The sequence below is a fragment of the Echeneis naucrates genome, chromosome 13 (assembly GCF_900963305.1).
Source record: "Echeneis naucrates chromosome 13, fEcheNa1.1, whole genome shotgun sequence".
In the NCBI taxonomy this organism is placed as follows: domain Eukaryota; kingdom Metazoa; phylum Chordata; class Actinopteri; order Carangiformes; family Echeneidae; genus Echeneis; species Echeneis naucrates.
In genome coordinates, this window is record NC_042523.1 from 23,017,302 (window position 1) to 23,039,175 (window position 21,874).

The 21,874-nt window shown below is 46.6% G+C and overlaps 1 protein-coding gene across 1 annotated transcript; it reads right to left on the bottom strand.

Moving 5' to 3' along the window:
* Positions 1 to 752: 752 nt before the first annotated feature.
* Positions 753 to 21,827, bottom strand: chrd (chordin). Its single transcript, XM_029517378.1, has 22 exons — positions 21,784 to 21,827; positions 15,752 to 16,276; positions 13,343 to 13,446; positions 13,126 to 13,252; positions 11,223 to 11,375; positions 10,898 to 11,000; positions 10,698 to 10,785; positions 9,744 to 9,885; positions 9,379 to 9,516; positions 9,190 to 9,272; positions 7,478 to 7,625; positions 6,265 to 6,371; positions 5,339 to 5,618; positions 4,984 to 5,225; positions 4,776 to 4,889; positions 3,916 to 4,107; positions 3,732 to 3,825; positions 3,541 to 3,597; positions 3,251 to 3,354; positions 2,788 to 3,051; positions 1,892 to 1,985; positions 753 to 1,735 (listed from the first exon to the last, which is right to left on the bottom strand). Exons 2-22 carry the CDS (start codon positions 15,891 to 15,893, stop codon positions 1,671 to 1,673), a joined length of 2,841 nt encoding a protein of 946 aa, XP_029373238.1. The 5' UTR covers positions 15,894 to 16,276; positions 21,784 to 21,827; the 3' UTR covers positions 753 to 1,670.
* Positions 21,828 to 21,874: the final 47 nt, after the last annotated feature.

The following is a 21,874-nucleotide window of genomic DNA, read 5'->3' on the forward strand; positions in this document are numbered from 1 at the left end:
TTAAGGGTTGGTGATTCAGTTGGTCCAGTTAGGGTAGAGGGTGAGGGGATTTCCCATTTCAGCCAAGGGTCCTCGCAAATATTGTGGGGTTTGTGTGTATGGGAAAAAGTTCTGCCCTTTGGCAATGTGTGTGTTCCTGATTCATCAGTTTATACATGTGTACATCTGCACATGTGTGTTTATGCTTCAGTGTTAGGGGCAAAACATTGCAGGGCACATGTGGTAACTGTCTGAGGAGGAAAGGGCAGCAAGGAAAGGAAAGAAGGATGCGAACAACGAGAAGGAGGGAAGGAAAGAAAAACATTGTGTGCAAAGAAGAAATGGATCAAGGACGACAGGAAATTAAATGACAGTGAGGCGATCAGAGGAGGAACGATGTGACAGCGAAAGAAAGAAGGAGAAAGTACAGATAAGAGGATAAAAAAAGAGTAGAGGACGATGAAAGAAATCGATAAAGAGGACAATCTGGAACAATGGAGGAACAGAAACAAAGGATTAAGTCGGGTCAGCCTGGCTTGTCATCTCTCTGTAATCACAGCTCCATATGTGAAAAACTGAGAGAGAAGAGAGGCAGAAAGGGAGGGAAAGTGTGGAGGAGTGGAAAACTGAAATCCAGATGAAAAACAAAGATATAAATGCAGGAAGAGAAACAAGGGAGGGATTATTAGTGGAAGCTGGTTAGTGACAGTGTCCAAAACAAAGCCACAGTTCTCTTTTTCCTCTTTTACCAACAATATCATCTATCTCTTTTTTTATTTAGTCTCCACACCATTCAATAAATACAAAATACAAACCAGCTTCAATTTTCATAAACGACAATGATAGAAAATTCATAAAAATATTACTTAATTCGAAACAGAAATAGGAACAATCCAAGCAGAGAAGCAGATGAGATGGACAGGACGTGAAGGCGAGGTGAGGCTCGTCGCATTTGTTAGGCGTCAATTTCCAACAAGTTGGGCGTGATCCTTTACGAGATTGAGTGGAACTGTATTTTTACAACTAAAAGAACTGACTGAGGAGATGAGAATCAGCATTTTTCACTGTTTATTGTGTTTCTGTGTCGCTGATTAGTCATATCCTTTACAACTCGCACACACGCACGCACACATGCACACACACGCACGCAAGCACGCACACACACACACACATCCATATTGCTTTAAAGCAACACTTTCCTTGTAATGTCCAGTGAGAGCTGTGAGAGCTACAGTAGCTACGGCTGCGCTTCAAGAAGAAGCTCTGTCAATGAAATTTCCAACATTCACCATTTTAAAACATCACCAACATCACCAGTACAACAGCCCCATTTACCACCTGTGTGTGTGTGTCTGTGTGTGTGCTATTTGTTTATCTACGTCTACACATTTTGTCCTGTTGAGCTGCTTTGGTAAAAAAAAATAATAATAATAAAAACAAACTGAGCAAAAAAAAAATAAAAAGGAAATTCCAGCAGAAAGCAGAAGGCAGCAGGTTTATAAAGTCCGGTTGGTCCTTTTTCATCCCTTTTCACTCAAAGAGTCTGTCTTATTTAAAATTCCTCCGTCTCTGCTCTTCTCTGTTCAATACAATCCTGAAGCTGATACTGGGGGTGGGCGGGCGGGAAGACCCAGGCCGACTCTGGTTTGGGTCCGTCTTGGAGGGTAGACGATTCGGGCTCGGTGTCGGCATCAGTGTCTCCAGGTCCGTTTTTTGTCTGGAACCTTCATCGCCAGGTCGTCTTCCTCTTTGGAGTCTATGGGAAACAGAAATATGGAATTCAGAACCGAGCAGGAAGATTTTAGAGTTTTGGTCTTCAAATGAGAAGGACGGGGACAAAGTCACTCTCGTTTTTACTCTCGTTTTTAACCTGGTTAGCATCTTTTTAAACAATTGTGTGTTTGTTGCTCACCAACACACTCAGGGCAGCAGGAGCCCTCCCTGCGGGTGATGTTGGAGCAGGTCAGTATGGCACATTGCTTCCTCTGACATTTGGTCACGCCGTGCTGTGGAGGATCAGACAAAGTGTGGGTTAAAAACAGGCTCTTTGGAGGGAGGACAAGGATTCTTCACCAAATGATTGCCTTAGCTGACTGTTGTGTTGGCGTTGTCTATCCAACTGCACAATATGTGCAATATCATTTTGTGATTTTTGTCGGCAGATATTGTTGGAATTTTTACATTTATTTTTTTCTGGAAAAAAGTGGAATGAAATTGAAACTAAAAATGATGATGTGATATCTGTTGGGATCTGGTGCCAAACAAAAACATTACTATAGTCTAGAGAATATGAGTTGTAGGCTGAGACATCTGTGTAGGTTTTTCTATGTAGTATTGTTTTTTGTCTTTTTTAATTACAGCTGCAGCTCTTTGGTTATTGAACTTGGCCATATTGCAGTTTTGGTGTAATTGTGCAGCTGTACTGCAGATGAAAATCAGCTTTAAGCTCTAACCTGGTGCAGTGCAACAAATGGGGAGCTGCACTTGGTCCCTTTCTATTTATTTAAAAAAAATTTTGTTTATATAAATACTTTTTAAAATATAAGAATATGAATGATATTGAGTAGAGCAGCTTTAAAATCCCATTTAGATTAAAGTGTCCATGCACATGTTTGTTACGGTGGTGTCTTTATTAAAAGAGACTTTTATTTTGGAGGATGGAGTCCATGAATTGTGACCTGTCAAAAGATCCTTTTGGAAACAAAACATTGCGCATTTACCGGTTTAGTTCTAAAGGCTGCCCTCGAGTGAACCTGATGATGAGCAGCTTTGCTTTTCTTTCAGCTGAAGTATTAGTCTGATACTCACGTCACACCAGCAGTTGATGCACTTCATCTCCCCCACCAGCGGCACCCAGGGGTGCCAGTTGTCGCTGTTCTGGTAGTAGTTCTTCCCGAACTTGCAGTGCCTGGGGCCGTCGGCCTGCATCATGTCGCCGTGCTCCAGGCCAGGCGGCGTCCTCTCCTCCTCCGGACACTCTTTACAGCAGTCGGAGGGGTTGCGTCTCACCGGATGGCTGCAGGTCAACGCTGGACACGTTACCTTCTCGCAGTGCACCTCCCCCGTAGATCCCTGAGAAGATTAGTGCAGCATTAGCAGAAGATTAGCCAATATTTATTTTTTTCCTCAAACAAAACAGTTGAACATACTGATGAGAAACCTATTTTTACCTCAGTTTCTTTTGGAGTCTAATACAAGATAAATGATCCATTAAGGGCTTTTGGAAAGTAAATCCAGCCAGATGTGAGTGGGTTTATTGGTGTATATTTACCTTGCAAGTGCAGACAGCACATTTAATGTAGCCAAAGGGAGGTACAAACGGATGCCATGTGGTTCCCGGGGCATGCATCCTCTGGTCTCCTTCAAAGTAACAACCTGAGAGAGACAAAGAAAAGAGGAGGAGAGGAAAAAAAGGTTACTGAGGACACACGATGAGAAAATGCTGGAATGATTCAGAGTCAACTTTAAACTAGACAGACACAAGAAAAGAGGAAAAACTCTCCTGAGGGAAAACTAAATAAAAAGGGAGAGAAGTCAGAGACAGGCGGGGTGGTTTTGTACCTTCAGGATGTTCATCCACTCTCTCTGGAGCTTTCATGTCTTTGGGCTCCTTCCTCTCTGTGCAAGAAAAAGGAAATGGAATTATGGAATCGGATTTCTGCACAAAATCTCTGCTGGGATTTCACCCAAAACATCCACAGAAACCTGAGGACTTGAACTGAGACATCTAAACCCCCCCTGGAGTGTCTCACCTTCACAGATGGGGCAGCACTTGCCCTCAGGCTGGATGGTCCTGGAGCAGGTCAACACCGGGCAGATGACCGGATCGCAGATCACCGTCCGCTTCTACGAGAAAGATGGCGGAGAGGTGAGTGTTGAAACGAGACAAAAAAAAAAAAAAAACGCTCCGCACCATGTTATGTTTGTTGTCTTTACCTGGCAGCTGCAGGAGAAGCACTTGTCGTAACTGGGCGTCCAGCGGGAGCCGTGAGCGTGGTGGTGGTTCTCGAAGAAGCAGGTATGAGGGTCGTTCTTCAGCTCCTCCGGGTCTTTCACAAAAAGGTCATCAAACTCGGCCTCGTCTACGTCCCCTCTGGTCCCGGACTCACAGCTGTTTGGCACGTGGACCTGGAGAGATGGCGTTTTGTAGGAAGAGAACAGAGGGAGCGGGAAGAGGAGACATCAGACCGCAGGCAGGTATCACGCTGACTTGTTAATTGCCCCTAAATGAAGCGTTTGAGTGTTCTCGAGCAGATGGCCGTTTACGTGTCGGACCGGTTTGCTATTAAAACAGCTGGACCGCTGCACCTGCGAAGCTGCAAATAGGTTTGTGGGCGACTGTGGTCTCCATTTGTGTTTCTGAAACCGCCATAAAACTTGAGCTTTTCAACAAAGTCTCCGCAGACAGATGACACCTGCCAGTGAAAGTGTGTGACTTCTTCTTTCTTCAATCTAATCTTGTGTTTGTTTTTCTCAACCGATATTGCGAAAGATTTGACATTCAAGAACATCTGATTTAACGTTAAATTCAAAGTTTAGAAATGTGTATTTACAAGTCATGTTATCTTGGATTAATAATGTTTGTCTTTGGATACTGAACTTGGAACAGTTCAGTCTGGAATAACACAGAGCTGCTACTCTTTAAATCTATTTGGTACCAAATTATACACACGTTGGGACTAAAATCTTCCGGACTCTCGAAGCTCAAAGAGTCAGTCTTTACTCCCTATTCTATTTTACATTTAAACGTGTAAAATGAATGTGGCATCGTGGTTGTTTGGCTTTTCTTCACATACCCGTCCTCGTATTTCTCCTCGGGGGTTGAGCTTGGTGCTGACTTGAATGAAGGCCGTTCCCTGGTCCAGGTGTCGCAGTAATTCAACACTGATGTCCTTTAAGACTCCCTGAGCCTGGAGGGGGAGGCACAGAGAGGTGAGGACGTGTTTCCATATGATGGATTTTGTCTACGTTTGTGCTCGTATTTCTTTTTCGTTGTTGTTGTACCTGCGATCCATAGAAGCCGGTCAGCAGCCTCTTGTGCGTGGCGGTGCTGTCGTCGATCTCGCCGATCTCAGCCAGGCCATGGAGGTGGGCGTTCACCGTGAGGTCGTCCGTCCTGCTGAGGCCGGCGACGACGATCTCGTAGTGCAGGTGACACTGCTTGTCCACCGACACCCAGGCGTGGCCGGAAGCACCAGTCCTGACAGGCGGTGACACAAAGTGTCCTGCGAGAGGGGTGGGAAGCTCTAAAGGAGGAAAAAAGTCACCGAAGTTAGTGAATCTGGCACGTTTTCACAGATTTCTCGAACATGCCGACCTCCTTCCCTCCCTCCTCAACCCAGCTCCCATCGGTTCGCACCGTGTCTGGGCGCCTCCAGGCCGCTGTAGAGCAGCGCCTTGATCTGCCCCCTCAGTTCCCCCTCCTGGCTGTGCGCCGTGGCCACGTTGATGAACAGCTCGCTCTGCAGCAGCATGTGGATGTGTCGCGCCTCCAGGCGGCTCCAGCTGCCCGCCGCCCGGCCCGTTGCCTTGTTGTACTCTGGTGTCAGGTCGTACAGCACCGAGCGCTTGTTACGCCTCCTCGGCTTCAGCTCAATGGTGAGGCCGACCACGTCGCTGGTGAGACCTGCAACCTGAACCTGGAGGAGGGAAGTGAGGTACAAAAAGGTTGTTTCATCAATTGTTACTTGAATTTGTTTGTTTTACGCTGACCTTAAATCACAGTTTAAGACATGGCATAAGGAGTGCAGGCATCATGGTTCAATATTTCGCTTATACACTGAACTGGAAACACCTGGACAAAGGAGCCGGGTTGTTTAATTTATAAAATGAATTCTATGTTTTCTGTCTTGTTTAGTAGCACTGGTGGAATTTTCCTTCCTTCACTTCAAGAATAGATCGACTCTTGGTTTGTTTCCATAAACCAGCTTAATGTGCAAACTTAAAAAACTACCATTTGAAAAACAAAGAGAAATGTAGATGATCGCAGGAGCTGTTTTGGTCTTTGAAATGGAAATACTGTCCTTGTATCCGATCCCCGGGGAGCCGGTTCGGCTGACGGGTAAAGTCTGGGAGAGTCCAGCTTTGCTTGCATCGAATCGCTTGGTGGAAACTTTTCTATAAAAATCACTTATATTGGCCCAAAAAACACTCCAATGGAAACAGAAATAAACAGTAACAGGTGAGCTGACCTCGCTGTAGTCTTTTCAGTCTAGATGGAATATAAGAATAAAAAACTCCCAAAGGCCGTTTGTTCATTTAGTGAATCTGAAGATAAAGTCTGACCTGGTAGTCCAGTGTGCCGTTATCGTGGAGGTTGAAGACGGCAGATCCCACGCCTCCAGTCTTCCCCGGGGTCAGTGCATCACCACTGGACATCACACTCTGGATAGCTGAGCCAGAAAAAGAGAGGTTAAGATAAAGGAAACACACATTGCTGCAGTTTCCTCCTGCCAGCAGCTGAGCTGAAGCACCGACTTCACGTCATGTTAAAATGTGCAGGTTGGCTGACAGATGGAGAAAGACGGCGGGACATTTGCATTCCCTCACGTTTGGCAAACACACACCTAATATCATCCCTTCACCAACAAAGAGTCATAGAGGGGACGGACTCAATTCAACCACTAATCAGCGTTTAATATGCGTTTCTGCTTGTGTAGGCTAACATATGAGACCTTGAGCCAAAAGCATACATGTTGAAGCAGTGTCTGGTACACACACACACGCACACACACAAACCCACCCAAGGTTAAGCCTTAGAATGAGGTAACCCTTGATGAATGCAGTAGGCTTAAAAAGATTGAGCAGGAAGGACAGGAGGGAACAAAAAAAAAAGGAAAGAAAGAAAAGCCAGAGAAGAAGAGGAAAGGAAAGAAGGAATAAAGGAAGGAAGGAAGGAAGCAAAGAGTGTGTTGGGTTTGAATTCTTCACACATAACGTCAAGCTGTTAATCAGAGCAATGGAACATCGGCGTGGAGAGCGGGGTCCAGCAGACTGTGAGCTTGGCAGCGCCACTGAGCGCTTCACAGAAAATAAAGGCTTCTGAATGCTTGTTTGCATCTGTTTGTGTGCGTGTGCGCGTCCTTGTGCACGTTGAGCAATGAAAAGCGTTTTCTCGCGCTGGGCATGCCTTGATGTTCGATGCTCACATCAGAAGTATGCATGCCATGAAAAGAGACCATGTGTGCGTGCCTTTTTACGGTTTCAGGTGATTGGGCTGTCGACAGCATTCCTGAAATCTCTCTCTCTTTCTGTCTGTCTCGCACACACAAACGGACGTGCATGCACAGTCCTGGTGGGCCACCAAGTCAAACAGAAGGTCTATAAACATGGTTTCCCCCCAGCGATAAGACTTGAAAGGATGGAGACAGAGAGGGGAGGAAAAAAAAAAGTATTTATGGAGGAGAACGACAAAAACAGCCGCAGATGGACGAGGGCAAACCGACTGCGGCGCAAAAACACATTCCTGTTGCGTGTTGAGGAAAGGAAATGAGCTTACTGTCACAGGACTTCCTGCCGGTGATAAAGCCTGAGATCTGTCGGGGATCTTGATCCTCGGTCGCTACGGTGATCTCCAGCTGACCGCGGGAGAGCCAGAACAGTTCGCGGCTGTTCAGGTCTGTCAGCACCTCAGCAAAGTCTGGATCCTGCACAGATTGAAACAGTTAGAAGTTGGATTTTGGGGGCAGTTGGGGGGGCAGGGGGGTAAATATAAAAACCATATTCCAGTGTAAACCATCAGAAAATGTCACATTATAACAGACAGATTTTGCTGACACACACACACACACACACACAAAAACACACAGTATTATTGCCAAATACCAACAAGTTAGGCCAGCTTTGTCTCCAACTAAAATGAACTTGTCACTTCAGTTTTCACTAAACAAAGACAAGCTGAGCACAGAGAACAAACAGATCCCAGGCCAATTAAGTCTTGTCTCCGTGAGATCAATTGAACAATCGCAGCAGCCAGAATCCAGAAATGTTACATCAAAAAAAAAAAAAACAAACAAACACTGATTTTAAATCACTGCGTTCATCAGTGCAACGCCTGAAGCCTGGGCAAAAAATATGGCCTGCATTGCCTTAACACGTTTCATACTGAGGAAAGTTTGCCTTCAAGCAGGCAGACTGGACTTCAGCAGGGACCAGGAGAGGGGGTGGGGTTGGGGTGGGGATGGTGATGGAGGGGCCGGTCAGGACGTTGAGAAATGTTGGATTAATAGGACAGATGTACGAGCGTGTTGAAGAAATGTTACTTTTATGACCTCAGGGCCCGAGTTCAGTATAAATATACATGTACCATAAATCCACACGGTGAGCAGCCAAAGCAGAGAAGGAGGCCGGGCCCAGAGAGAGTGACTCGTATTTGGGAAAATGAATGGAGGGAATAATGAGAGAGAAGTAAGGTGAGGAAGGATATATTGGAGTCCTGCGTAAATCAGGCCGAGCAGTAACACCGTCAGGGTTATTGGGCTCGTGGAAAAAAAAAAAAAAAATGAAATCAGACTTTACACATTTAAGAAAATCCAACGGTCGCCTTCATGTGAGCGCTGGAGTCACATTGTAACAGCGAGGTGTGACTCGGAGCTTCTCCGCCGGGCTCAGACCTTCCACATATTTTTCACGGACAGTCTCTCTCTTGAAAGAAGCGCATCAGCCCCTTCATGCAATTCCTGGCAGAATTAAAAACAGACCCGCTTTTCATCACTCCTCCTCCTCCTCCCTCCTTCCTCCCTCCTTCCTCCCTCCATCCATCTCAGCCCACAGACCACTAACCACTGACATGTGTGAGGAGTGTGTACGCACGTCCATCCTCTCTACCTCCATTCCTTCCCTTCCCTCTTTCCTCTGCCCCCCCATCCCTCAATCACATCTGTCTCCCCTCTCACACTTTCTCTCCTCCCTTTCCTCCTCCTTCTCCTCCTCACCCTTGCTCCTCTCCGCTCTGTCCTTTTCTCTTGTCACTTCTCAGAGTAGTTAGCTGTGAGGGCAGCAGGGCGACGGCGACAGCGGCGGTGGCGACAACAGAACTGGGGATGTGGTGACCAAACCACATCCGTCTCAGAGAGGAGACAGAGGGAGGAGGGGGCCAGGGGTGTGTTGGTTTTTTATATGTTCCTCACCAACAGCAACACAGCTCCTCGTTCCTGATAACACGTCTTCTTCCCTCTCACATTTTTCAAGCCTGTGTGTGTTGTTACTCACATGAGAGGTGACGTTGGCTCGGATCTCCCTCAGGATGTGTTGTCGGTAGACCAGCTGGACTCGGATGGGCACCGTAAGAGGCTCTGAGGAAGGAGAGAGACGAATCGGTTACCTTTAAAATAAAAGATTGATCTGATTGTTTCATCGGAGGAGAGTCTCATCCCTTCAGACTCGTTTCCTCCGTCTCACCTTTGTCGTCGTGTCTGATGAGGCCTTGCAGGATGAGGATGAAGTGAAGGTTGTTCTCTGTGTCACTCAGGGTCAACATGGCGATGCCTCCCGTGCCTGTATTGTCCTCCTCGGACGTCAGAGTCGAGCTGAACGTCTCTGCAGAGTCAGAAGCATTAACATTATCGTACTGAGTATCTGTATTCTCTTACAGTTCCTCTATACAAATACCCCTCTCTAAACAAAAGCCTCACTTCTTCGCTCCATTCATCCACACGAGGCTTTTTAACATTACACAGGAATGTATACAGTTCCTCTCATTTGTAAATACTGAGTTTATTGTGTACGGCAACACAAATGCAATAATATGCCACATGCACACGCACCAGCGAACAGAGCTCTGTGTTTGATGATCTTCCCCTCCACCTCCTCACGCCGGCTCATAGATGCGGTCATGCGGATGCGCATCTGCTCAGACTGCAGCTGTCGCATTAGCGGCTTGGCCAGGTTCTTCCACACGCCACAGATCTGCAGACCCACAAATGTGAGCAGGTGAAGCATAGACACAACTGTGCACGCACATGGACATCATATTTCTCTTGAAACGCATCTAAACAGACATCTGCTAAAAGCATCAGATCATGTGATCGCCCTCTCAAGCCAAGACTCCAAACGTCCACCATGAAACCACGACTTCTTCTTGAGTGAGGAGGGAAGAAATGTGGCAGCGTGCCGGCTCCTCATAACTCAATCTCCATAATCTCCCATTTTAATTAGCGATATTCAACCGTCCCCGAGCTCAGCAGTGATGTAACGTGTGAAAAATTCTCCCTGGCCAAAAAAAGAAAAGTTGGGCTCCAGCTAACTCCCTCGGCCCCCGTCCCTCTCTCTCCCTTCCTTTTTTTTTTTTTTTTTTTTGCACCAGAGTGTTTTCTCTCAGGTCTTCTACAGTTTGACGCTGACATTTATCTAAAAATAATAAAAGGCCCGTTTCTGGGAGCTGTATTTAGGGAGCATCGGGGTCCGAAAGGGGAAAGAAGAGATGTGTGTGTTTTGGCAGGAAAAGGATGTGTAGTGATGGACCTCGGGGGAGTTTGTGGACCGGCATGAATGGGTACGACTCACACAGCAACATATTAGTTTTTGATTTATCTGGATAAAGCGTCTTATTAAACCCGGTCTGGTACATCTCAAACCCGACCGGTGAATGTTGATGTTGCTGTTTGGGATGTTTGGAAAAAGGCACAAAGACGAAGTTTATCATTAACTATTGTTTTGAGCATGTGGCAACAACAACACAAACAGAAGAACGGGTTTCTTTTATCTGTGTGATGTCTTACCATATCTGACTGTTCCCTGGGGATCCTGTATTCAAACGCAGTGGTCCCATCCAAATCAAGGAAGGCTATCTTACCAGGACGGCCCATTCTGCAAATGAATGCATGAGATTCATATACACAGCTCAGGTTTTTCTTCCAGAAAGCAGCAGCGTGTCTTTGAGGTAGACGGTGGAGGAAATGATGCTCTGTGTGTGTGTTACCTCTGGTATGTGATGGAGAAGGCCAGGCTGGTTCTGGTCAGAGAGAAGCGAGCTCTGGCGACGCCACTGGAGTCTGGCCCTCCTGTCAACACGGCCACAAAATCTGCAGGAGGCATTTAAAGTATTTATTTAAACATATGCCATAATTATTACTGCCATCCGCTGCGCTTTATTGGCATTGTGTCTCGTAACAACTTTGATATCGCTGGGCCCGATGAATTACAGCTGCTTTCCCCCAGCTGTGTGGAGCCATTACTCCTTCACAAGGCGCGTTGGCCTTCAGTGTCTGCGGCCTGTCTGACTGTGTTTGAGTGCTTCTTCTCACCGGTTCGACTCTCCCCGGGGCCCAAGTCCTCGGAGCTCAGGTAAGATCTGTCGTTGTAGGATTTGTGCAGGTCGCCCTCCTTCTCTTTGACCTTGTCGTGGAAATACTCGAAGCTCTCCAGCACGGAGTCGGTCTGCCTCTTGTCATCATCACCTGTAAAGGGGGCAGAAAGGAAAACGGTTCAGTACTGAATGAAGCTGCCAACATGTGTAGCTGTCGTTGGCCCCTGAGTGCTCCAGTAAATCCAGGTCAGTTTCATCTGATTCTGTACAAATGTGAACATGTTTTACTAGTTTTTCAATTTTCTGGAAGGAACGCAGTTACCACGAATGCTATTCTCATTTCTGGCAAGATAAACCACGTGAACCAAAACATTTCAAAGCACATTCTGTTCCAGCACGGCTGCACAAATTTCCTTGACTGTGTTTTGAGTACGGATGGTGGTGGAGGTGGAGGGGGGGGTGATTTAGAGGCTGTCATACACCAATTTGAAGCCAGCAGTGAGGGTTAAAGCCCACTCCCACTGTCCTCTTCACTTATTTCTCTCCCTCTCGCTCTCTTTCTCGGCCAGGGGTAACTAACTGGTCTCCTCCAGCTGACGAGCGTTGGGAGGATTGGGAGTGACAGCGGCGTGCGATGCCCAACAATGAGCCGCTGTTCCACACCAGCCGCCGTGTGTCCTGATGTCATGGACGAATCCTGGTGGCATCGGTGGCCCATCAGAGGATCTGTAAAGTTTTTGCAAGCCCTCCTCCCTCCTGTCCGTCTACCTGTCATTCAAGGTGTGTTCAAGAGCGAACTGCAATCACAACCAAGATGTTTCAAACACCCCAGCACACTCACACACACTCACACACACACCACCCCCAGCGATCAAGTCCGGGGATGACTTTCTTTCCCAGTCCTGATGTAATGTGTTCACCTCGCTGCTTTGCACAAACACAGTAACGCATGCAGAGGAGCCAAAAACAGCCAAAAACACACACACACACGATCACGAGAAAGAAAACCGCACATTTCTTCGTCGTAGCTCCAACTTTATTCCTCCTGAGCTGTTGGACTGTGTGCTCTCTCGCTCTCTCTGCCACCCACACACAGGTCAGATCCCATCGTTCACCCACTGGGCACGGAGGGCTTCTGGGCAGCGTCACTCTCACTTCTCCCCCACTTGTATCCTCAGGTGCACCAGCAGTCATTACGCTCACTAACACACACACACACGTATATAAACAACACAAACATCACTTTCCATCGCTTACACAAACACGCCGGCTGCTGCCTCGGAGCCAAAGGTAAGACAAACACACTCAACCTTTTCCTTAAAACCTGACCACAACACACAGCGCAGTGTTGTTCGCACAGTGCTTTACCTTCACTTTCCATTCCATTACCAGATGCACACACACAGCGTCATGTGTGTGAGCGACATGTGTGAGTGTGTGTGTCAGTGTGTGAACATGTGCAGGGGAGCTCTAATTCTCTAATAAGGTGGAATTGTGTGAATGAGGCCAAATAGACGGGTGGCACAGCTGGTTAGAGAAAACGTCCATTTGATGCGGCTGAAAGGAAAATCAATTGGCCTGCTCATTGTGTTCAGCAGCTGTTCTGAAGACTAACTGGTTGACCCGGGGGGGAGGGGGAGGAGGGGGAGGGAGGGAGGGGAGGAGTTCAGAAAGGAAAATGAAGGGGAGAGAGAGAGAGGTATGATTCAAAGAGAGGATAAACAAAACTGTGGGAAAGAGGCCATCGGCGTGGCACAGGAGGAGAGTGCTCATTTTCGCTTTTTCCCCTGAAGGATTTTCACGGTGATGTAAACCGTGCTGGCCTGTTTTCTCATTTCAAGTGGACGGCTAACATTTAGACAGTTTTAATGTGAAAAACCTCAGAGCGGAGGGGCGGATACCTTTGGGGCAGGTTTTGCAGCAGTGACCCGGCAGCAGGATGGGGTTGTCGCAGTTCGGGTTGGGGCAGTCCTGCTTGATGTTTTTACAGTTGACCTTCCCGAACACTTTCCCACGACGACTCTTTTGCTGCGAGAGATGAGGAGGGGGAAAAAAAAATGTCAGACAACAAACTCATGTGTAGATAAAGAGAGGGAGAAAGTGTGAGGTAAAACTTACCGGCTCGCAGTGACACTGGACACAGTGCATGACACCAAAGGGCTCCCCCAGGTCGGGGTGCCATGTGTCCTCCAGGGAATAAAATCGACCTCCAAACGGGCATCCTGAAACACAAACACGTGGTCCTGATTAGAAACCAAGTGTGACCGCCTGATTATAAGGTTTGACTTTTTAGATTGTTTGAATTAATTAAAAGGATTTCAACTGAGAACGTTTTTGAGTTCTAGATATTGGAAATTTTTTTGTTTTGTTTTGTGCTCATACCTTAAAAAAAAAAAAAAGAGAGAGACGTGCTTGTGGTTTTAACAAGTTTTACATCTCCTCTCTGAGACTTCTCTGTGAAACTACGGCAACGTGATGTCAGTGAGAGATCCTGAGCTTTGATTGGCTGAAACATCAAAACCAGCTCATGCGACTTTGGGTGGTGGATCCAAGCGGTCTGGTCTGGGCTCCGGACACAGCTGCTTTGTTCTGACCTCACAAAGTTACAGAGCTTTGAGGCCCAGTTTTGGGGTTTGGGACATGGCTGCTTCTTTGTGACATCACAAAGTTACCCTGAATACCGGCTGTGAGCATCCCTCTGTGGACTGAAACCTTTAAAGCTCGAACAGTATTTATTTACAAAGTACCAAAAGGGGAAAATCCCACTTTACTTTAAAGGACAAATAAACTATGACTGTTGTCTATTGGTTCAATATGTGCTTCCTTTTCTAAGGAGACTTTAGAAGAAGTGCCACTTCCTGGTTTTTATTTAAGGGTCAGACATCTACACGGACCAGACAACTGTACCAATTTTCATATTTTCAGCAACCCAATCCCACACAGCTCACGGTCCGGGCATGTTGGGGGCGAGCGAAACTCCCTGGATGCCTCATGAGTTCTGGGACTCAACTTTGCATCCTGTCTCATCTTAATGATCCATGAGCGAGCACCAGGAGTCGTTTTCAAATTTCCACTGAAAGATTATCAAGAGATTCCCAGAAAACACGCAGAACATGGGACAAAAGCACGCGGAAGAGATGTTTCAGATTTGATTATTTTTTTTTTTTTTTAAATAAAGGACTGCCCTAAACGCAGTGGATGCCCCACTCTGTTGTTTTTGGCTTCCTACTTAATTATAGTCATTGTTTCAGTTCAGGTCCAGGCTGCAGGAGTTAGGGTTATAGTCATGGCTATAAAAAACACATCACTGTTCTAATATGTAGGGAGTGCATGGTATATTGATGTTACAGCACATAAAAATAGTTTTTAGTGTTATTATTACTATACTGCAATCATAATTGAGTGTTAGTCACGCTGAGTTACTACAGGAATATTATAGTGTTTTTTTCTGGTTAGGATAAGTGCCTGTAAGGAGTGTGTGTGGTCTGAGTGAGAAGCACACACACACACACACACACACACACACTAAACGTGATGTTGCCCCCTCGCCAACTGCACTGGAGCTGAAAGGCTCGCTGCTACCAAGCTGGTTCACATTATTCCTTCATTACAGCGACTGCTCAGCTTTAAACAGTCCAGTCCGCTTACAGGGAGCCAAACTGCGAGCTGCCACCTCTGTCTCTGCAGAAATAAATCATCCCGGAGGAGCCAATGCTTGTAATGGAAAGTCGATTGATTACAGTTTCCAGCGGCGCAGCGCGCGTTTTTTGTGACTCCAAGTGTAGTTAACTTTGTCAAAAGATAAAAAAAAAAAACATATAAAATTAAAATAAAATAAAATAAAATAAAAAACCGCAGTGAGCTTTTGTACGAAGGGGCTTTTTTTTTTCTTCTTCTCACACATGAATCAAATGGCATCCACTGCGGTTATGACTCAGATGTTTGCCCCGAGTTAACACATGAGCAACCGGGGAACATTTGGAGGATGCATGATGGAAATTCAGGAAAATGTCTTGTGTGAGAAATTTGAGGGCGCAGCGTGAAATTACAGCGATTTGAAAATCTCACATTTAAGCGGAGCTTTGCGCACGAAGGACCGAATGCCCAAAACAACAGCAGCAACAGTTTTCCTGCTCTGTGAAGCAAAATAAACCAGAAACAGCACGCTATGTGAGCTGTGGTAGAGGTAACAGGCTTCGAGTGTGACATCTTAAGAGGCATTCATTTGGAAATGTAAAAAAATCTGGACTTTGATGGCGATGCTCGCTGCTGCCCCCGTTTGGCGTTTGAGGGTCAAAACGGGGGAACGATCGTTTTTAAAGTTGGAAATAGTTGGTGAAAAATAATTGCTGCTTATTTTTGAATCGTTTGGTTAGAAACGTGCTGATCGGGACCGGAACCTGGACTGGTTCTATCAGAAAGGAAAGGAAGGGAGGGGGGGGGGGGGGGGGGGCTCTCTCTCCGGTCCTGCGCCCCACCAGCCATCCTCAGGCCGTTTTTTCGGAGGCAGATCGGGGTATTTCTTACCTGACAGGCCTTTGAAGGGAAGCGGTTCTCTCTCCGACTGGATGGGCAGGGCGGGAGACTTCAGCCGCGAGGCCGCCCCGGCGCGCAGCCACGCGCAGCTCAGGACGCACAACAAGGAGCGGAGCGCGCGAGGAAGCAGCATCCCAAACCTTTCCGTCTCCCCCAGTAAAGATTTCCCCCGGAGCCTTCGACCCAAAAGCCCCCGATTCGGGCAGGAATGAAGAGAAGCACTCAGGGCGTCCGGAGTCGGCGGCTCTGACTCATCCGGGTTCCAGAAGCTCTCCGTCCGCACCAGCAGCCTCCACGCAGTCCCGGCCCTTTCTGCTTTATAATCCCGCTGCCCTGACAGCTCGGAGCGGCCACCGGCCGGGGGGAGGGAGGGGGGGGGGGGGTGATGGGAGGGATGGCGGTGGGGGTGGGTGATGATGGGAAGGGAAATCGACGCCCCCGATCAATTCACTAACGCTTCAGATATGGAAACGAGTCCGCGTCTGAAACTGCGTCTCATAATGACCCCCAAACAATCTGCAGAAACAGAAAATAAAGCACACAGTCAGACAGAGGCCTTCGTGTTTCTCATCATACATGAGTGCCTCTAAGTTGCAGTTTTGGGAGGCTTGTTGCATTCAGAGTTACACAATCTTCATTGCATGAAAACCTAAAACCTGCGTTGTTTTCTGGCTCTCAGGGATCTGGTTTCTGATCTGAAACCTGCAGGATGGCACACTTCAGAGCTCCACCACAGAGAGAATGAGCCTCCCCATCATGTACAGTAAGGAATGTGTGAGTGTGTGCTGTCTATTTTTTCAAGTGTGTTTGGAGCTGAGACTTAAGTGACTTAACAGAAACAAATGAAAATAGTTGGAATACCTCAAAGCAACACGTCTCACTTCATCCTGGCCTTCAGCAGACCTCTGTCCCTTTTTGAGACCTCAAAATGTTTCTCTTGGCTCGCCTTAAAGCCTATACCTAGACAGGTCTACTTAAAATCCCATTTATTATGACTTAGTTGAGTTTTTTAGGCCCCTTCTCCACCGACGCAGGTGCCAAACTCTATTTAACCTCGAATCTTCCGAGGCTCACTCTGGTCGTTGTGGTGCTTCACAACTCTAACAACAATTTGAAATGTATTAGGGCCTATTTAGATCTGGGAAATGTTCCCATCAAACAAAACAGAGCGAGTTGTGCAACAGTCCAGTTCCTCACAAAGGTCCCTTGGGGTTGTGGTTGGGGGGGGGGGGGGCAAACGCAGAGAGGTTCAAGTTTACTTTACTGTAGTGGTGCTCACGGGTGATTTATTTCGGGAGGTTCAGGAAAGGTCAGGCCTATTATGTGTCTGAAATGTTTAGAATAAAGGAGTGATTGGTTTGGGATTTTGATCGTAATAATCTGTGATGAAGATGATGAAGATGATGACGATGAGGCCGTCAGGTTTCACTGTACATGTTGTCCTAATCTAAAAAAAAAAAAAAGGCTCCAAACAATGGGAAGGATTCTCTGTCAGCAGCAGTTGTGTAAACTTCCCACTTTCTTTTCTTTAGATTTCTCTGCGGCCCACTCAGTGCACAGGAAGAGCTACTGATAAACTGTGTTGCTGCTGCTGCTGCTGCTGCTGCTGTTGTTGCTGTTGTTGTTGCTGTTGTTGTGTTTTTGCACTAAAAACTTGTGCCAAACCTCAGAGGCCTTTGCACCAAAAGTGCGGGCCAAGGTGCGAGGGCAAGGTGTCATTTTTATGCATGTGTCACATTATGGTGGCCTGTAGGGGCCACTTCCATCCGGGTGTCGGCCTTCACGCGTCCACCCCCCCTCCCCCCTCCCTCTCCTTCATCCTCCAGCGATGGGAGTCGATCATGGCCTGTTTGCACTTCATCATGGGGCGATAAGTGACGCTTTTCTTGTGCGCCTGTACACGGCCATTCATTAGCCAGACTGGGTGCTGGATTGTCTATTGGAGCTTATATCCCCACTGAGATAATGACGGTTGGTTTTGTGTATTGGAGGCGTCCAGCTCACAGACCTGTTTGGAAACAGACTCTGATTTCGTTAGAGGACGTATGAAAAATGAAATAGTCGGTCAGGTGAGGCAGTATTAATATTCAGCTGTGAAAACTTTTCACGTTGTTGTGTTGTTGTGCAGTTGTTGTTCCCTGATGAGGAACAAACATCATCAAATCTCAGGTTTTCATCCTGCAGCCCCGGGCTGTTTTTTTATGCACATTCTTTTTTATTGATTACAGTATTGAATATATTCCGGTGAAGGCTGAGATCAACTGGAGTGAAGTTAACTGTGTAAATCTTTTTTAAAGCTTGTGAGCCTCACAACGAAGCATTATGGACCAATAAACCCGATTAACTGCGGACGGCGGTTTATGACTTTGTGCAGACTTATGATTCCGATCAGGCCTCTTAATTAGAGGCAGACACAGTGTCCCTGTTTTCATTTATTTTTTTTATTTATCTTTATTATTATTATTATTTATAAATTTGCTGCACGGTCCAGGAATCTCTCCGAGGGGAGAATAACTCCGGCCGAAAAAGACTCTGGCGCTGCAGCAGCAGACTCTCACAGACCCAAAATGTGACATCATTAAAGGGACATTATCAATTTCCTTTCACTGTGTGTGTGTGTGTGTGTGTGCATACAGGGGAGTGTATCGGGCTGTAAATCACCCATAATGGAATAATTACGCATGTGGTTGGATACACACCAACACGCAGGCTCCACCTTCCATCGCTGTGTATTTGCGCCTGTCTGTCAGACTCGGCGGTTTGCGGGTCATAAATGCGGGATATTTAAACGGTATCACCCCCTCCACCCCCCCACCCCCACCCACACCCACAAATCTGTCTGTCTGACTCCCCAGCACACTCTCCCTCTCTCTGAGGGGCTCCGCATCCTGTTTGCCGGTCGGACTGCGGAGGTGTGAATATTCAGCCTGTAGAAGCTATGATGGCCTGGCAGATGTGCCTGACACACACACACACACACACACCACCTGTTCCTCATCATATGGAAGTTGCACTAACGATCGTGACATGTTTTACTCTTTGCTTTTACAATCACGCTTAAATTACGATGTGATTAGTTGAAAATTAAAAAAAGGATAACAAGCTCTTTATTTAGAAAAGCTGTCTGCACACAGTCCTCCACAGAGAAGCTTTAGGAAGCTAAAGGGATTTATGGTACAAAAAACAAAAAGGCTAGTGGAACAATCAGTTTGGGGTTTACGTGACCTCAAGTTTATTAATCTGTATTAAACTCCTAGAAATGCACCTTAAAGACTCAGTTTTTTCTGACTCAGGCGGCTGTAATTGTACATTTCCAGCTGCAGACTGGAGGCCTGTATGAGAGCCTTTTCTATCATAGTGAGACATCTAGAAGAGGAAACTCATTAGAGACGACGGGAAAGAGCTGAGAGGGAAAAAATTGGCCTTTAGAAGGAGGTGAGTGACAGAAGAAGAGGAGGAGGAGGAGGCCATGATGCAGCCTCTGTTATGCTGATGTTGATAATGATGGTAATAAGAGGTGGCACGCTCAGTTGTAAAGCTAATGTTGTGAATGGGCTTTTCCTCACTCACTGTGCAAATGAGAGGAAGGAGTCTTGCAGAGTCGATGTTTATTCATACAAACAGGATCCACTTGCAGACGCAGTCGAAACCTTTGGAGGCAAAGAGGAGCTGGCCTCCGTCCCTCTCTGTTTCCCATCGCTCACGATGGGAATTTTGCCTCCAAATGTACCGACTGGGCGCGACCCTGCATCTGCCGTGTTTGTTTTGACACCTCCAGGTGAGGAGTTTCTGCGTCTCCATCACTCAGGCTTCAACTGCCACCAATGAAAAAGTAGAGCGGCAACATGTGACTGACTGACTTTGACATCACAGTTTCAGTCACGTGAAATATTAAGATCCAAAATGCTTTCTAACATTGAGGAATGATTAATTATTTAAAGTGGTGATATAACACTGTAAGACAGGAGAAGAAATAACTGAGTCACACTTTAAAACACTCATGTCGGTGATTGTAGCATATTTTATCACTGCTGATGGAATGAGTTCCATTTTACAGTTGTTGTTTAACAACTTTGCATGAACTACAAACTGGTTTAGTAGGTTAGCTAAAGTCTTTGATCTGAAACGTGGTGAGTAATTTCAAAGCGAAAATGGTCAAATAAAATTGTGCTTGAGTGAATGGACCATATTTTTTTGTGTAAATGTGTTTGCAAGATGACTTTAAATGATAAAATTAATAGAAGCGTAGAAGCAGAAAGGAAGAGCGAGTTTATTTGAGGCCTACGGCACGTTTTAACAACAATTCAGAAAGTTTTCTCATTAAAAAGGCAGCTAGATGAAAGACAATATAAAAAGATAAGAAGAGGCTGAAATCAAAATAGGCTGAAATAGAATAAATGAAGGGGAAACACTAAAGGAGCTCAACCATTGCACCTTACTATAGACAAACACACACAGTGTTTCAGGTCGTAGCCATCCTTCCTGTGAGTCTGCCCCTTCTTTCTCCTCGCCCCTTTGAAATCTGCATCATTTCTCTTTACAAGAGTCTAATTGCTTCCACACACTTTGTGTGTAAAAAAGCCGACCGATCAGCGGATGGGGCGGGAAAGAGCTGCACACCAAAAGTGGTCACAGCATCCACTTTTTTTTTTCCCCTGGCACGGTAAATACCTCCACTGTTAAACATCCACACATAGTCATCCTGACGAGTGGTCTGAGAGGCGACAGTCTACCAAGCTTCTCTTTGACTCAGCGCTTATCACCGTGTCCGATTAACTGATTCTGTGCAGACATGAAAATGTTAAATTAGCCCGCAGTAGGTTACCGCTCCTCCTGACTGATGCTTGTTTTAATGGCAGTGAGAGTTACAGTTTGGGTGGTCTGACTAAATACTTAGAGATTGCACCTTCCAGAAAAACAAACACGAGGCAGCGAAAAACAAGACAGGAAATGAGAAGATGAGTCAGGAGGGATTTCATCAATGGGCCATACGTCACTTTATCAAGCGTGAACCAGTCACATTCAGAGTGAACACCAAGGTCGGCCGTGCCAAGTATAAATAGTCCCCGGCACCAGTGGTTCTACAAATGGGTCTTGGAGGCCCGAGGATTGAGGAGAAAATGAGGAAAAGTTTATACTTCCAGTTTTCTTTGCCAAATATTGCTCAAATTGAATCTGTGCCCGACATCCAAACGCAGGGGTGAGCCGAGCTAAAAGCCAACGAGGAAGAGAGAGACTCAAGTTGCCAAGAACAACTTTAGCAAACCCAGATATTAAATCACCATTTTAATTCAACATCCAACCAAAGGAATGACATGTGTTTGACTGAAAATAAAGCCGCTTTGCCAAGACAGCTAATGCTTCTTTATCACTGCGCTATAACGTCACCGCTCCCAGTGTGAGGTGGAGACTTCTGCAGCTCAGTGCTACTTTAAAACAAATCCTCAGATACCCCGAGCCAGTTGATTTATTCAGGGCTTCTTAGGATGAAAGCTGTTGGGAATCAGCTCATTTCTTTTCTTTTTCCTCTCCTCCTTTTTTTTTTTTTTTTTACCCCAGTTGCTCACCTGCTGTCTTTAATTCATGCGTACTGTTTTCTCTTTCTGCCTCTCTGTTCTCTCGCTCTCTGTTGTTCTTTTGAAGTCTCCAGGAGTCCTGCGGTTTTCAAAGGGTCGGAGGAGGCCAGCCCTACTGTCCCATCGAAGGCAGGCCACGGGATCAATGCGTGGCACCACCTGTCCTCGCTGCTCTGTGTCAACACCGCTGGTGTCACTGTACTCGCACCTCGCCATCTCGCCCCCCCGCCGCTCGGACATTGTTGCCTTCTGCTTACGCACTCACAACACGCCGAAATGTATGAGTGACCGAGCAAATGCACACACACTCACACACACACACAGGAACGTACACACTGCTACCGTAGGACCCCTACTGTCTGACAACCGTCACACAGAGACAAACAAGGAGCCCCGCTGCTAAAAGCCCACTGTTTCCTCACACTTCACATTATAGAGGACTCTCACCGGTCCAAGCCCCAAACCAGCGGGGGTTGTTTGGTGCAGAGAAAGGCCGGCGTCCCGGGGAGAGAGTCAATTGCAGGTCCGGGGTCACACA